General features: G+C 36.6%; 1 protein-coding gene across 1 annotated transcript; it reads right to left on the reverse strand.

The window, feature by feature from the left end:
* Positions 1–741: 741 nt before the first annotated feature.
* Positions 742–11,923, reverse strand: LOC108997107 (probable lysine-specific demethylase ELF6). The gene is made up of 7 exons (XM_018973238.2): positions 10,422–11,923; positions 9,302–9,380; positions 9,049–9,116; positions 7,515–7,665; positions 4,858–5,435; positions 4,254–4,451; positions 742–3,906 (listed from the first exon to the last, which is right to left on the reverse strand). The coding sequence occupies exons 1-7, from the start codon at positions 11,572–11,574 to the stop codon at positions 1,319–1,321; spliced, it is 4,815 nt and encodes a 1,604-aa protein (XP_018828783.1). The 5' UTR covers positions 11,575–11,923; the 3' UTR covers positions 742–1,318.
* Positions 11,924–17,099: the final 5,176 nt, after the last annotated feature.

The following is a 17,099-nucleotide window of genomic DNA, read 5'->3' on the forward strand; positions in this document are numbered from 1 at the left end:
AATGAGCATTGCTATTTATAAGCCCATACACCACACACAAAATTTTTTTTATTTTTTAAAATCTTTTTGAAGTTTTTTTTGGTTTTATTATTCTTAAAATAATTAAATTATTCTACTCATAATCTATATACCATATATTTAATAAGAGAATAAAATTAAAGAAATCATAAAAAGATTGGAGTGTGGTGTATAAGGCTTAGGAATAGAATTTTTCTTATTAAATATATAATTGTTTTAATTTATCTTCATTCTACTTCGATTTTAATATGGGGTGTATTGATGGCAATGGGATTTATTTATATATATATTTATCACTTTGATGAATATGCTATTCATTGTATATCAACTATTAAAATTATAGTTATAAAATAGAAATCTCATATAGACAATGTCACATGACCGTAAAGAGTCTTGATAATTATTCATCCAAATAGAGGTATTAAACTGTAACAACGTAGAAATCTCATGCTTTGAACAGCAAAGGTGCGAATCATTTGTTCTTTTATTGGTTGTTTATCAAAAGCCTAAGGGATTCAATGCGAAATGCATTTGGAGTTCACACAGTCACGCATATCTTATAAGAACAAATTTCCAAGGTTTTCAAATCCACTTTTATACAGTCCAACCTTCGGCATGTGTGACTTGATCACTAATCGTTTGGTATTTGGTAATAGAAGTGAATGGGGAACAACGAAAGCAAAAGCAAAGGTTTTTTTTTTTTTTTTTGGGTAAAATAAAAAATGAAGTAAAGTCCCGATTTTGGCTCATTGTCAAGCTTTGAGCTGGCTCTAGAGCTGTTTGGTCAATTATCCTCGGAAACAAATAATGAAATCACACGACTCTTCTACTACTTTCTCCGACTATCCATTTAGAGCAACCAGAGAACATCCAAATCTATTCACTTAAAAAAAAAAAAAAAAAAAACAGAGAGAGAGAGAGAGAGAGAGAGGAAAAATAATCTAGACAAGGCACCAGAGAGTACCACAAAAGTGGCCAACAAGGATTTGACCACCCAAAACATGTAGATGTAGCATCCATTCGGAGAGCTTCTTCTCCTGCTTGGTGCGACTGCTGCATCTTATCACGAACAATTCAGAGAGATCAAAGTTCGAGGGCTTTCATCTATCAGTGCATTCAAATGATTAAAGAATGCCAAACTACAAAAAGATCACTCTATATCCCTAGCCCTACACCTAAACAGAATAATGTAAGATTATATACGATCCGCTGGGGCTCCCCACCCCCCACCCCTTGGGCCTCAGAAACCCACTTGCTCATTAACCAAATATTACAAAACCAGCCTGATCAAAGGACATTCTCAGGTGGGTGAGTTCACATAATGCCCGGTTTTTCGTCTGTGCCGGCTGAAATCTGATACGAACCTGAAAGAGAGGCCACAACCCTCAACCTTGCACTTGTAAGGGCGCTCACCGGTGTGCACCCTTATATGCTCAGTCCTAGCCCATGCCCACTTGAATGACATTAAGCAACCTTTCCATGGGCACTTGAGGGGCCTGTCATCGTCGTGAACACGTTGATGAAGCATAGCATACTTGTGGGAGCTGAACCTCTTCCCACAGCCTTCATGTGGACACCGATTGCGTTTGTGCAAGACAAGTTCTGCCTTCGTTTTGAAACTCATGCGGCAACCTTCAAGGTCACACCTGTGAGACCCCTTTGCATTCTTATTCCAAGGATGAGAAACATCCAAAGGTTTGCTCACCTTTCTTGCTGGCTTTTCCTCCACCGTTTTACTCACGTCAATTCCACATCTATTTGTTGCATCCTTCTCAGCCCTTGGTCTCAACCCTTCACATGGACTCCTGATAAAATCACTACAACTGAACTTGTTTTCTGTCAAACGTTCCACCTCTCTTTTTCTTTTTCCTCTGCATTCAGGTTTTGGCGTGGGGTCTAGAACAGTGGACTCGATGCTTTCCAGCTCTCCATCATCCTGTGGCGAACAAACTTCACCACAAAGCAGATTTTCTGCAGCACGGGACTCTCTTTGAATCATGGAATGTTTTTCAAGTGAGGCAGGACGAGGATGATTTGTAAGTATATCATGGCCAGAAACCTGTTTCACTTCATTATTCATGTTTTCCTCCATAAAGTTCACTCTTGGAACTTCAAAGCTTTCTCCCCCTGACACAGTTACAGGCTCATTTTCCACTTGCATAATGAATCTAGAGACAGATTCCCCCACATCAATTCCATTCGTAACCTGTATTTCTTGCTGCATTTCAGTGTCTAAGGTGACATCATCATGCAAATCTTCGTCAGAAGGGCTCCCTCTTGGACCTTCAGAACTTCGTTTCACCGGTACACAAGGTTGACTAACTTCCATTGTTGAAACAGAACTTGAGACCATTTCCTCGTTTCTGTCTGGGGACAGGATTTCTCTTGATGCAGGAGTAAGCTCATTTGCTAGTCGAACATAACTTGAAATTAGCTCAGCCTTATTACTTCCACTTTTAGTCTTCAGCTCTTGCGCCCCCGTATATTCCAAAGACATGGCAATGCTAATGTCTTCGGCATCATGGTTCATTCTAGGACCCTCACAACTTGCTCGCGCTGAGGCAAGAGTAGGGTGGGTTTCCACTGCAACAGTACAAGAAACGCCTTCCACTGGGGCAAGAGAATGCTGGTTTGTTGGTGCAACATTACCTGAAACAGGCCCGTCATTGTTAATTCTGATGGTGGGCTGGATCTCTTGCTGCTTCTCATTATCTAAACTCACGCAAATATGAACCTTACTGTTGACACAAGAATCCTCTAGAGCTCCATTTTCTATATTTCTAACAACCAGATCAGCAACATGTAGACTTGCAGGGTTGGAAACACCTTCAGCTGAGACATTGCACTTCTCTTCAGAAATCAGATGACAAAACTCATTTGAGATGCTGCTTCTTTCCATGCTTTGATTCTCTCCTCGCATTCCAAACTCTTCACCAGTTTCAATAGAAGGTGGACCATCACATTTTTCAACATCAGCGATCTTGTCCTCTCTGGTTTCATCAGCGACCTTGGTTTTGTGTTGCATCTCAGAATTATCTCCTGTTGCTAAATTATAAGCTTTTCCATCCATGTCAGAATCATGCAGGGTGTGATTCTCACTTTGCACCTCAAAATTTCCAGCCACTGGTGTAGCAGCTCTAGGGGGATCTTCAATTCGTGAAGGAGCCAAGTTCAAGCTCATACCCCTGGTAACTGTAAGCATCAGGGTTTCATCTTGCATTTCAGATATTCTAGTAGCAGTAGAGAAGACCAATCCTGCAGATTCACTTCCTGAACTTCCTTTGTTAGAAAGATCAACTTCAGAATCCTTTCCACTTTTTTGCTTATCAAGATTTCCATACATAGCAGTTGAAACATCCTTTGACAGATCTTTTCCAAGGCATCCATGTACCGTACTTGCCCCCGTGGAAGCACCCAGTTTTAACTTAAGTTTCCTTCTCGAATATTGAATTAGTTTTTCTTCTTTTTTTATGAAGATGCCATCTGACCTTCCCCCCATCACTTCATCCTTCTTTAATTGAGCATCATCACATGCTTTATTATGGGAAGGATGATTTAACTTTTTTGAACGTGATCTTCTGGACTGCCATTTGATGGTCAACAATTCTGAAGTGGGACTACCGTCAGAGAACAATCCATCCAATGTCAGTGCATACTGAATTGGCATAGATGGAGACTTCTTTCTGACCTTAACACAGTACCGTAAATTGATACCCAGTTTTGACGTCCAGTCTTCCCCACATTCATCATGTTCTTCATCATCTATTGCAAGATCTATCAAGTTAAGATCTTGCTGGGATGCAATATCTAATGGAACCTCATTATAATTAAAAGGTCTACCAGTTTCCTCTGCAATCGCCATAGCATGTGCCTTAATCTTCTCATAGTCTACACATATCAAGAAAATTAAAGATAATTATTGCTATGATCTAGATGCTTTGACTAAGAATCTTGACCCAAACAAAGGGACTAAGAATCTGTTAAAATGATATCTGTCACAGCTTAAAGAGAGTGCATATCAACCTCCATCTGATTGTGTCCTGTTCAAATTTTAATTAATTTCAAATTCATCCAAAAGCCTAGTCTTTTCCTGAGAGAAATTTAAAAAAATATATAGAGAAGAATGATGAAATGAAAAGGGAAGAACGGATTGCATGATTTAACTTTATAATTTGGGGCAGGTATGCAACTCTAATTTGCAGTATAAATCATGATGTGGGTTAAAGCCTATATACCTGAATGACAGATCACAAGCACCTTAGCTCCGCCTTTAGAGTGCAAGAGCTCCACAATCTGAATGGCGTGTTCCAGGCAGAAAATCCTTGGCCTCAGAAATTTACTAGAGGTGTTCCATTCCATATCAAACTTGGTTGATAATGGTATTCGCAGATCCATTGGCGGTAGGGATACATCAGGATCAGGAGGAAGATTCTCTGCAAAACAAAGCATAATTGATTCAGCAGCACTTGATGAGGCCAGGTTAGGTGGTAAAAAAGATTAAATTTAGTGATTGCATTGCGATGAGAAACTACTAGCAACACCCCTCGATTTTATGAAAGTCCCAAAGACATGCAAATTGAAGCCCATTATGTGGGAAAAGAGAAACTCTTACCGGACACTCAAATATTTTGCACATATCCGGCCAACCTATAAAATGTGCTAAACTGGAGGGTAAGGATTTCAAATTTTCAATTGGCTTCAAATAGTATCATAGATTCCAGAACTTATTATTTCCTCTAACGTCTAACGTCTAACGTGCCATGTCTGCCAATAGATTGAAGTTAGCCTTCAACATATGAAGATGAAGATTTTCAGGCAAGAAGTACATAGACCAAGTACCTGAAATAGAACTTTTAACAGACCGATCAAGTTCTGGAGAACGAGTAACCTCAGGTGCTGGGACACTGGGGCCTCCTTCGACCAAAAGATTATCTGCAGGAAGAAGCTCCATGGATGCCTTTTCAGATGGTTGCAGAACACACATAAATGGAAAACCAAGGATTCCACAAGCCACACATGCCAGTGTTCCAGAATCAACTTGAAAGTCACAAGATACATCATCGCCATCCAGATATAAATCATTGAGAGTCTCCATATACAAGCTCATCTCATGAAGGAGATCACCCTGACAGCTATTTTTATTTTCAAAATGAACATGGGAAGAATTTTCTGTTGGTGGGGTAGAATCAGTAGCAGCTACACTAGGCAATTGAGAATCTCTACTTGGATATGGTAGTAAATCAGCATTCCATAAAACAGTATGGCAATTTGCTACTTTTCCAAGAAGATCAGATAGCAGAATGTTTTCAGTCAACATATCTTCTATAAAAGCCTTCTTTACTAACAATTCTCTTTCTTCTTTTTGGCGATCTCTCAGACGAGAACTCCGCACACCTGGTAGTAAGGATCTTGGCACTCTGGAATCAAAACAGTCCAGCAAAACAACATAAGAAACAAATAAAGATTCAGTGTCCACATGATATTTTTATTGACAAATTAAGTAAAGACATTTGATGTAAAAGCAGTATCTAAGAGTGGCACAAAGTATGGAAAGTGAAACCAGGCAAGGATAGAAAATTCCTGTGTTAAGTTAGATGAAATCCTATAAAAGTTCACTAAATTAATACTGAACATAAGCCGATTACTCCTCTGATGGTCTCTGAAATGGATAATGTATTTTTCAATTGTAAAATTAACTCATGAGACAGCTTCAAATGCTAATGTTTGAAATGGAATTCTGCCTACTTAGCCCTGGTTATTCATCTATGACTTCAAGTGGTAACTAACAGGTTACTTATAAAAGCACTATCATAGATGGAAAATCTCTTGCGGTTTCATCCAAACTTGCACGCACTCTAATGAACTAAATAAAATCAGCAGTTAATATCTATTTTGGCTTTCCCCTTTCCAACAGCAATTACACATCCGCTGAATAAGCCATATGATAAACAAGAAGTAAAACTGTGCTCACAATTCAGTTTTCATATGATGTAATCCACTAGTTTGAGAACAAGAGGCGAAGACAAGCTGCTTTGTGCCCATCCAAGAAAGGGAGGTTCAATGTCTGTTTTTTCTATAATATCCTTCCCTCATAGTAACAACCCCTAGCCTCCATGTGTGCTCTTTCTATAATATCCTTAGCCCTCATAATACCAATCCCTTCCCTTGGATGAGAATATGGAAGACTTAGGTATTCTAACCATGGACAATCTAAGGAAAAGACACATTGGTGTGATTGAGTGATGTTGCCTTTGCAAGAGTTCAGTGGATGATATTTTACAGTTTTACTACATTGCCAGGTGGCTAGAGCTCTACGGTTTGGTTTGGCAGTCATGCGCAGAAGCACAGTGGACCATTTTAACTCATGGAGGAAAGGAGGAAGTCCACAAATCTCAGCAGTGCGAGAAATGGTTCCTCCATATCTCATATGGTGTATTTGGAGGAAATTGAATGATACAAATTTGGAGAATGATGATGGAGGAGCAGAAAATTTTCTTTTTCAACACACTCTGGACAGCATCCCGATAGACTTTAATAGGCTTACTATCCATAACTATCTTGTATCTTTTTCTATTTCTAGCTAGATGACTTGCTTGTATACACCCCATTGTACTAGGAATGAGCCTTCAGTGTTTTTAATGAAATGATTATTTATTTATTCTTATAAGTAATAAGAGATTTTATTAATGCAAGTAAATAGGCATAGCCCATAGCCCAAGTACACAAGAAGTATACAAGCGGAAACACCTAAATACAAGCCAAGAACTAGGAACTAGTAAAATCTGAAAGAAAAACATTTAAATTATCCCCATTCAATACAAGAACTTTATTTATTTTTTTTATAACAAATACTAATGAAATGATTATTAATGATAAAAAAAATCATATAATGTGCGTTGAAGCACAACTCAACCCAAACTGGTCTCATTATAAAACCCAGGTGAAGCTAGTCAGCAGTACCAGGTCCCAGACCATGCTCAAAATTCGTGTAAATTTTTTTATAACTAGAAAGATAATAACCCCCCCCCCCCCCAAAAAAAAAAAAAAATTTACAAACATTTACGTAATCATGAGCTTATTCATAACACGCTTTTGATAAGTAAGATTAACACGCATTCGTAACAAGTTTTAAAATACATATACATACATGATATCCTGCACATTTATAAAATATATCTGAAAACATATTTCAAAGGTTGTAAATCGCAAAGGTCTATGGCAGGAAAATTGATGGTCATAGACGCCCAGATATGGCCACGGAACCCCGGATATTTGGAAAGAGTCGATTCTTATACCATAATCAAGGCAGAATACTTTCATTTCACTGTAATGAAAAAACTTTCATGATTTTTTTACAAGTGCCATTCCGGAAAATTATCTCATAAAAACCTTCATAGAGCAAATCTATGAAGCAACACAGACGGACATTTCAGTCACTAGTTTTGCTCAACAACTTAGGCTCACTAGAGGATTTCAAGAAACTGTAGTAGGCTAACCTTGAGACAAAAGACATGGTCAACAGGTATAGCAGCTGCTGATGAGAGAGCATGGGAAGATAATTCATAGCAGCTCTGCGCACTGCAGCTTCCTTGGCTACTTTAAGCCATTGTGGGGTTCCAAAGTTAGCAGCTTCCCCACAATTAAAACCTAGTTTAAAAACAAACAAAGAAAAAAGAATGCTACAACAATCAAATAAAAGAACCAAGAAGAATGCACAATTTAAACAAAGAATCAAGTAAACTCTTCGTAAAAGCAGCATGCCGATGTAAAGGCAAACTATGTGCATTATTGTGATCATTGTGGAACATGCTTTGGGTGGGCAATTAACAAGAACTAGAGTTTCCATGAATTTTTTATTTCTTCCACTATTTTTCATCTTCAGTATATGTCTTGTTACTTTCTTCGGAGAACAAATAAATTCCAGAGGGGTCACCTCTGCCCCTTGTTCTCGTTTTATAATTTCCACTATTTTCTTTTATTCCTTTTGTTTTAAAAGTTCATAACACTAATAATACATCAGCTATTACAGAAATGGATTACCAATGTCTTGTAGTTTGTAGCACAAGATCATTTCTCATAAGTAACTTGGCAGACACTTAAGAAGGTGCCCCATTAATTCTTTTGAACATCATTCGTAAGCCAAAATAGACCTTGCTCACAAAGAAAGTGAATCCTTTGCTTTTGCAAGAAACAAAATGAACGGTGATTGGCGAGTCAAGAATTCATTGATATTGTATAAACCAACATTCACTACAAGCATTTGCAGAACTTCCATTTTCTAAGTTTGCTTTTTCCTGGCCATATCCATCTTTTAACTTGTAGAGATGTCAAATCGTATTAACGGGTCTTGTTAAGACATGTATATTATACTATATGGGACAACCTGAACACGACCCATTAAGCTTATCGTGTCAAAATTTTAAACTATGACACAACCCATTAACATAACGGGTTAACACGACACGACCCGTTTTGACCCGTTAGTGAATACTATGAAATATGTTAACACGACACAACCCGATCTATTTCAACCTGTTTATGTAAATGGGTTGAACAGACCCGAAATTAACCCATTTGACCTGATTAAGTTTAGCATAATTTTATATAAATGTTAAAATCACAATATCTATAAAAAATATAAAACTAACTACAAGTCCAAAATTAAAATCCCAACAATTTACTTTTAGATATAAGGGTATGATTGTAACTTTAACTTTCTTAATGGGTCATGACGGGTCAAAAAGGGTTAACCCATTATCAACCCGTTAAGCAATCGTGTCTTAACGGGTCAACCCGTTTTGACCCGAACCCGTTAAGACTAAACTCAAATCCGCTATTATCGTGTCGTGTTCGTGTTGGATTAACGAGTCGCGTCACCTATTGCCACCCCTACTTTTAAGTTTGAGTCTTATATTAATATGTAATTTCTCTGACAACCTAGGCCAGGTGTAATGCCTTCAACATAGTAAGAGCAGTATGTTCAGGGAGGAGCATATAAGTTCAAACCAATCATATTTGCAAAGCAATTACCATGGCTGAATCCCACATGGTAAGCACTTGGGAAAGTGACAACAAATTCGCCAGGGTTCTGTATTAACCTACAGAAAAAACCAGAACAACATAAGTAGAACTCCAACAACAAAACTATCAGAAACAACAATCCCAGCCTCAACAACACTTATCAAACCTATAGAATGATTAACAAGCAAAGTATAATCCTCACAAATTTTGTGATGCTCACAGGCCAGAAAGGCCTCACTGAAATAGAAAGAAAGCAACCCACCTACAACAAGGAATGCCCGATGCAACTACTACCTCAGGTGATAGAAGAGTTGTCTTCTCACCCAATAATGTGAGAGCAGCTGAACATAAGAGAAACTGGACCCAAGTTATAAATATGCTATAGAAGTAATAACGCCAATTAATTTCAGACGGAAATTACCTATCCACATAAAGAAAGTAAAGTGAAATGTAAGACTAAGAATTGTGCCTCAAGAGTAGTTCTTAAATCAGTCAAAAATATTCAACTTTTGGACAGTAAATCGCAGACAAAATGGAACTGAATTGCAAATAAAAGTAATTTTTTGAGACTGCCAGGAAACTAAATTTACTTTGGGACCAACTTCTGATAACGGTTCACCATATTTTCTATCTTCAATTATTTATACAATCACCTTCACTATGAGTGGCAGGACAAATTTGGGCACTCAACTTAATTCAGGTTCAGCTAGGTACATCTTCGTGATACATAGTTGAAATTCTATCATATGTTCCTTCTATACTGATCCTAATTATTAATAACTAAGAATGACCAATTAATAGTTAAGATCCCACTAGTTCACTCAATTCCCATGCCTGTGCAGTTTCCGTTTGGTGAACCTGCTTTACTTAGACTATAGAGCATCACAGTTTTTACTCCCATAGCTGCCTCTTTCTGATTTTTCACATAATTCCAATTCAATCTGAGAATTATCAAGTACTAAACCATGGAAAAATGCACTGAATGAGTGAAAGAGCAAAAGGAAAAAACAATCATATTAGTATGTGCCAATTGTTATTTGATCATTTTAAAGTTTAACTTAATCATCAAAAAAACTTATTTGGTCAGTGATAAGCTAAACCTGACAGCTAAATGCAACATTATCAACCACATAAACGATTATATTCAAAAGTAAAGCATGGACTAGAAATGTTTCCATATCTTAATAACAAAAGTAAGTTCTGTTTCTGCAGTGGCTCATTACTGTAAAGTCAACAAAGTCCACCCAAGTCAGTCACTTGTGCTTGCTGTCATATAGATGGCATACATGCAGAATTCAGGAATATCTCTCAAAATTAAAGTAGAATTTTTCAGCTTATTAAATTCTCACATTAAATAAGCATCTGTAAAAGATATCAAATACCTAAATGATCAATATCGCCACCATAAGCCTCGCGGCGAATGACTTCCTCAAAAGCAAATGCATCATCTCCAGGGACAGCGTACCAAGTCTTTGGCGAGCCAGTGTGAAGAAAATTCATGCTGTGAAGCTCATGATCTTCAACATGCCAAGCAAACCAGCTAAAAAGCATACCAATGTAGATCATGGGAGAAGTGACACCTGGAATATCGTCTGGCATGAAACGGGTAAGTGAGCCTGGCGAACGTGCAATGACTTGTAAGTTCCATGGGCTGTTTGAGAGCTTCCAACCCGCAGTACCTTCCATCTCATTACTAGCATTTGAACTCTTACGCCCAGAACATCTTAAATTTCCATCCACTAACAATGTTGATGAAGAATTAGATGGCTTTGGTGCCTCCAAAGATGTATTTGGTTCATTTTGGGTAGAAGAACATTTCATCTCATCATTAGAAGAATCCATTACGCCATCTATCACATTTTTATTGCAGTCAGAGCTCTCTTTACTCCTCTGGTAAAAATTCCTCTTCCTTCTCCTCCTATGAAAAAAGCGAACCTGGCCTTCCGGTTCTCCAAACCCAGACCCAGGAACGTCATTTGCATACTCCACATATATAGCCTTCTCAGAAGCTGCCTTCCAAAACATCGCTTCTACAACTAACGGTGAAACCTCCTTAGTCATTCCCAATACGCTCCGTGCAAAAACCTTTGACTTAGACTCAAACTGTTCTAACGTATAAACCTCTCCGCTTTGCCATACTTGCTTATGAACCACTGATTGCGGACTTTGCACCGCCCACTTTGTTTTCTTCACACTCTGACCCAATTCTTGGTGCCTCGTAGTAAACACGGCCCGGACCTCGCCCTCACTATCACTATCCCCAGAACCAATTTTCAAAGAAGAACACAAACTTGAAGAATTTACATCAGAACCCAGTTCCGGGCACCTTAAAAGTGACTTATTTAAGTTACCAAACACGTATTTTTTTGAAGGTTTTGGCAATGGCGGGATAATCTTACAAATACCAAAAGCACTAGCTTTCTTCTCAATTTTCGATATATAGGCAATCGGGTCAGCAAACTCAGTGTCAGTTGGGCGAAACTCAGGCGCCAACGGCAACCCTTTTAGCCAATTGGGTATTTCAACATTACCCATTACAACCAAGATTGACAACCAATAACAATTGGATGGTATAAATGATATAGAGCACTCAATCACACACCATTGTCTTGTCTTCGTCGAATGATAGAGAAAAACACCAAAGAAAACATCAAAATGTCTCGAAAATTGAAACCCTAGATTGGGAATTTTTTGGTGAAGTTGTAAAAGGGTTTGTTGTGATTCAATTCACATTAAACGTAGAAGAGTTGAGGGAAATAGCAGAAATGTAAGGGAAATTGAATAAAGAAATAAGCAACAAAACCTGAAACAGCGAGGGGTAGTATATGTTTGACCTTCGAAAGCACGATAGAGAGAGGAGAGGGGGGGGGGAGAGGGGATTGGGGGTATTGTCTAGGTTTTGAGCGACATTTTCCGCTCGGTGCAAGTTAGTATTCTCTGTAGACACACACCTAATTTACGCAGCAATGGTATAGCGCAATGCTAAGTTCAATCAGCTGTGGAGTGGACGATTTGTCGGTTTTTGTTTTTTGTACGATTAGCGTGTGGTTTCGATTGAGGAAGCTGAGGTCATAGAACCGGGGGCGCACGTTAGAAAGAAGCGGCGCACTAGATAGGGACGTGTAGGGTGTAATGTGTATAGCAGGGGCATGTTATCCGGTAATGATCAAGATTCCGGAAATTTTAATGGGATTCCAAAATTATTTTCCAAAAAAATCAATTGAAAATATTCAAAACTTATATTATTAGATCATTGGGTCTAACAGTTCTTATAAGATCGAAAAACTATTTAATAATGTCACGTTAGAATTATCCAAAGATAAATATCCAATGCACATGACGTACCTAGCAGCAAGGATACATGATTAATATCATGCATATATAGACTATAATATTATTAATTTATTTTCCTTTTAATTATTATTATTATTATTTTTATATATTTTCAAGGAACTTGAAAAATAAATGAAATTTGAAAAAATGATATTTAACCTCTAAATTAATTGTTAATTAGGATCCCTTCCAAATCTTCTAATTAATGTTTTAGATGGGCACTTGCTAATTGCTATTCAATTAAGCAGTATTGACTAATTAATTAGCATTAATATTTAATACTAATAACATTTTGATCTTCAGTGAAACCGAAATGCATCCAAATTCCTCCACCCAAATCATCACACTGCCTTGATCTCCTCCCATGCACGTACTCCCTCCAGGACCAATATCCCAGTGGCCAGCCAGCCTCTACATGCACCCACACGCTTTGAAACTCTTACTAGCATGCAATACATGCTGATGATCTCCTTTGTCTGCTCATCATCAAAAAGTCTCCAGCACACTAGTGAAACCGTCCTCACTCGCTTAGCTCCCTTCTTTTCTTAACATCCTCGCTCGCGCGCAGTACTCCCTTAATTCACAAAGGCATATATAGCTAGCTCGGATCCCATACCAATCAAAATCATCTCCGGCATGCACGTACTGTATCCCCTCTTTCCGCTCCGCTTGCTGATTTTCCTGCCACCAAGTTTGCAGCAATCTTGTGCCTTAATTGACAATGCATGCATGCAATGGCACTAGGAACATCTCGGTTTGCAACAGCCACTTTGTAAGCTAGCTCCTTGCAGCAGTCTCGTGTTGTGCATGCTAGCTATCGGCGGGCCTAAACTTAAACACACTACAACAAAATAGATCTTTCCCAGAGTTTTTACATTTGTTGAAAAAACTAACGACGCAATAAGTTCATTTTTGCGTCAGATTCGAAGTCACTGTTGAATAACTGCGCGGATAAATGAACATAGCGCAAGTGAACAGTGAGAGGCTCTAATTGCGACGACATTTGTTGTAGTGACACTACACGCGCGTACGTGCCTAGCCTGCTAGAAAGATCGATCTTAGGTTGTGTTTGGATGTTGAAGTGAGTTGAGTTGAGTTGAGTTGAGATGATAAAATATTGTTAGAATATTATTTTTTAATATTATTATTATTTTAAAATTTGAAAAAGTTGAATTATTTATTATATTTTGTGTTGGGATTTGAAAAAGTTGTAATGATGAATTGAAATGAGTTGAGAGTGGTTTGAGTTCCAAACACACCCTTAATGTATATATATTGCTATCAAAGCGATCGAGGTCCCCGATTAATATAAATTCTTCTAGCTAAATATATTAAAATTTTTATTATAAAAATCTTACAAATTAACTCCACTTGATTATATTATATATATAAGCGGCGTTGTCATGACTAATATAATAAATAAGTTTTAATTAAATTTATTTTAATTTTTAACGATGAGATGACACGTCACTTTATAAAACATATATTAATGTATGTAGTTGATGATCACGATCATGCTTTAATTTTGATCTCTCGCTCGCATGCACAGGAACACATGTACATAGAAGGACACGCAAGTAGACCAAAATGCTACTTATTTTACAATATCCGGCTGAGGAAACCAAGTTACAGAAAATTGCTATTAATTTGTTATTGTATGAACAAATGCCTGAACCAAAATATGTTACTGTTACGGGAGCATGTACAATTACAGGGGACGTTCAGTACCGATTCTATTTCTAGCTAGCTAGCACTCTCGCCCTGTGGGGTACTATGTCGGCCTTCACGTAAATTAAAGAGCTAGAGTGCATGTGCCAATCGAGCTTTCTATATATATATATATGCATTGAAGAGATCTAACGTACGTGCACATTCGTACATTTTCGTGTAAAGTTGCAATGATAGATTAAACAAATATCCATCAACAAAATCATGGATCCTTGCCTCTCTTGATCTTCATGAGCCTCATCATGTCGTGATCCGTATCCAGAAATAGATAAATTAGGTTCCCGCTTAGATCATGTACGTAGCAATATATAGACCAACCCTGCCTGTCCTTCCATATAATTCACCATCTCCTCATCTCTCTCCACACAGATACAACTAATGACGATTGTCAAGAAGGAAAGGTTCCTCTATGCATGCTTTCGTAACTGTAGAAAAGCGGGCGCGCACTCGGGTTCTGGAGTACTTAATGTGGGAAGACATTGGCAAGTGGATTAATATACGGTCCTGCCTGCATAAAGAGAAGTACTCCAAACGTTATATCCCTGAAGATGTTCCCAAAGGTTACCCATGAGCAGTCTATGTTGGCGAAGAGTGCAAGAGGTTAATTTGTACTCGAGGTTACCTTACTCAAGCACCCTCTTTTTCAGGCATTGCTTGATCATGCTGAGCAAGTACAGTTTGAATTTTCCACCGGTTCAAAACTCCGCATTCCTTGCGACGAGAACATTTTCCTCGATATTCTTCGCCGCACAGGCTAGCTAGCTAGCTAAGACAAGATCGATTGCAAGTTTTCGCCTTGCGTTTTTGTTTTCGATTTTCCCACATGTTGATCATCTCATTAACATGATCAGCAAATAGATTGTAATAAACCGCGGGCGGGGGGCCTGCCACTACTCTTTTTGGGATGGTTATACCTGGCATTACTCCAAGCATTATGCCTGGAGTCATGGCCGTAACGTAGGTTGGCCTTTTATGGCCAGCCAACAATTATCATGCAAGGACTGAAATTAGTCCTCCATCCTTGCCAGAGTAATATATCTTTGAATTTGGAAGTCTCTTTGTTTTGTGAGTAAAAATACTTAAAATGTGAGTATATTGAGTATCCCTAGCTAGATTTATTTATGTAGCACAATCACACGTTGGGTGAAGGCGAAATTAGAGATTTGAACATTGGATTCATTTGAAGAATAACTATACAGATTATTCTTGAGGTATTTCTTCCGCTGTGTATATTTATATAAATTCTAAGATTGGTATCAGAGCAGTCGTTAGTTATTCTCAGTGATATATATCTCTCCTTTTTCTTGTTCATGTAATATTGATATTTTTTTTCTTACGATCTGTGAATATGATCGTGTGTGTATATATAATGTGATGAGTCTCTAAAATTTATTTTACATATATAATTACTTTTTTCAATTTTCTAAAATGTGTTCTCATCAAACTTGAAAATGATGTGATTTACTATTATCATTGATTCACTAGTAGATTTTGGGATGTTTGGAGAATGAGATAAGAAGAAAATTTTGTAAATAGTAGTAAAATAGATTATGAATAATAATGAGATAATTTGAGTTAAGTATTTATTGAGTTTTGAGAAATGAGAGGAAAAAAATTGAATAAAAAATATTATAAAGTTAAAATATTTTTAAAATATAATTTTTTAATATAATTCTTGTTTTGAAATTTGGAAAAGTTGAATTTTTTTTTTTGAAAAATTGAAAAAGTTGTAATGATTAATTTGAAAAAATTATAATAATTAATTTGAAAATTTTTTTGTTTGAATGATGTTTAGGAAGGAAATAAGATAGAACTAGGGCTGTAAAAATGAACTGAAGAATTGAAAAGCTGGCCCGAATCGGTTGGTTCGGTCTGGAGCCGGTTCCTCCACTTTAAAAACCGGTCATAACCGGTCCGGTCTCAATTTTATGTTTTCTAGGACCGGATCGGTTCGGATATTTATATATTTTTAATTAGTTTTTAATATTATATATAATATTTTTTATATTATATGTATTTTTTATAAAATAATGTTATATTATAATTTATAACATAAAATTTTAATCTTAAACGTGAACATTTATTTAATCATATGTTTTAAATATAAAATATATATTAATTACATTTTATGTCTTAATAAATTCTCAACATATTCCTTTTGACAAATATATTAGTAATTAATATACATTACTATATTATGACTAACATATAGTAATAGTACTATACCAATAATATTACTAAATACTAATAGTATTAGTGTATTACTAATATTTTTATATATATAAGTATAAGAGATTAGAGATTTAATATATATTAAAAACCGAAAAAACCGGATTAAAAGTGGTAAAATTGGAAGTACCGGTTTAATAGAATAATCGGTGCGGTTGGTTCTTGAAAATACAAAATCGGTGTATGCTAATTCGATCCTAAAATTTATTCAAAATAGATTAAACCGGATCAGTTACACTCCAAAATATAACCAAATGATATGAAATTAGATAAAATGATATGTAAATTATTTCCCGACATCCCCTTAAGATTCATAGGTGTCAACTCTTTGACCAGCATGAGTATACACATAGTATATGGTTATTAATTTAATTGAGATTCGCAACAATGAGACTTAGTCAAAAAAAAATTATTAGATATCACAAAAGTAAATTTAAAAACTTATTTGATTTGACGTAGTATTGTTAGATTATAAAATTATTTTTATTATAAAATAATCTAACGTATTATATAAAATCATGTCAATTTATAAATTTATTTTTATGTGATCATTTCATGACTATCAATTCTTCTCTAAAAATAGCGACCTCGTTTTTAATTTATTTGTTCATAAGCAGTGATATTTTATGAAGCAGATGCTTATTTTTTCATAGATACGGACGGTACCACACTCCTTCCGCTCACGGTCTCACCACATTTAAGAAAAGGAAAAGAAGGCTCTGTTTTCATGACAATAAGCCAACTAACGTGTTTAAATTAACAAGAAACAA

This window comes from Juglans regia, chromosome 7 (genome assembly GCF_001411555.2).
Source record: "Juglans regia cultivar Chandler chromosome 7, Walnut 2.0, whole genome shotgun sequence".
NCBI lineage: Eukaryota > Viridiplantae > Streptophyta > Magnoliopsida > Fagales > Juglandaceae > Juglans > Juglans regia.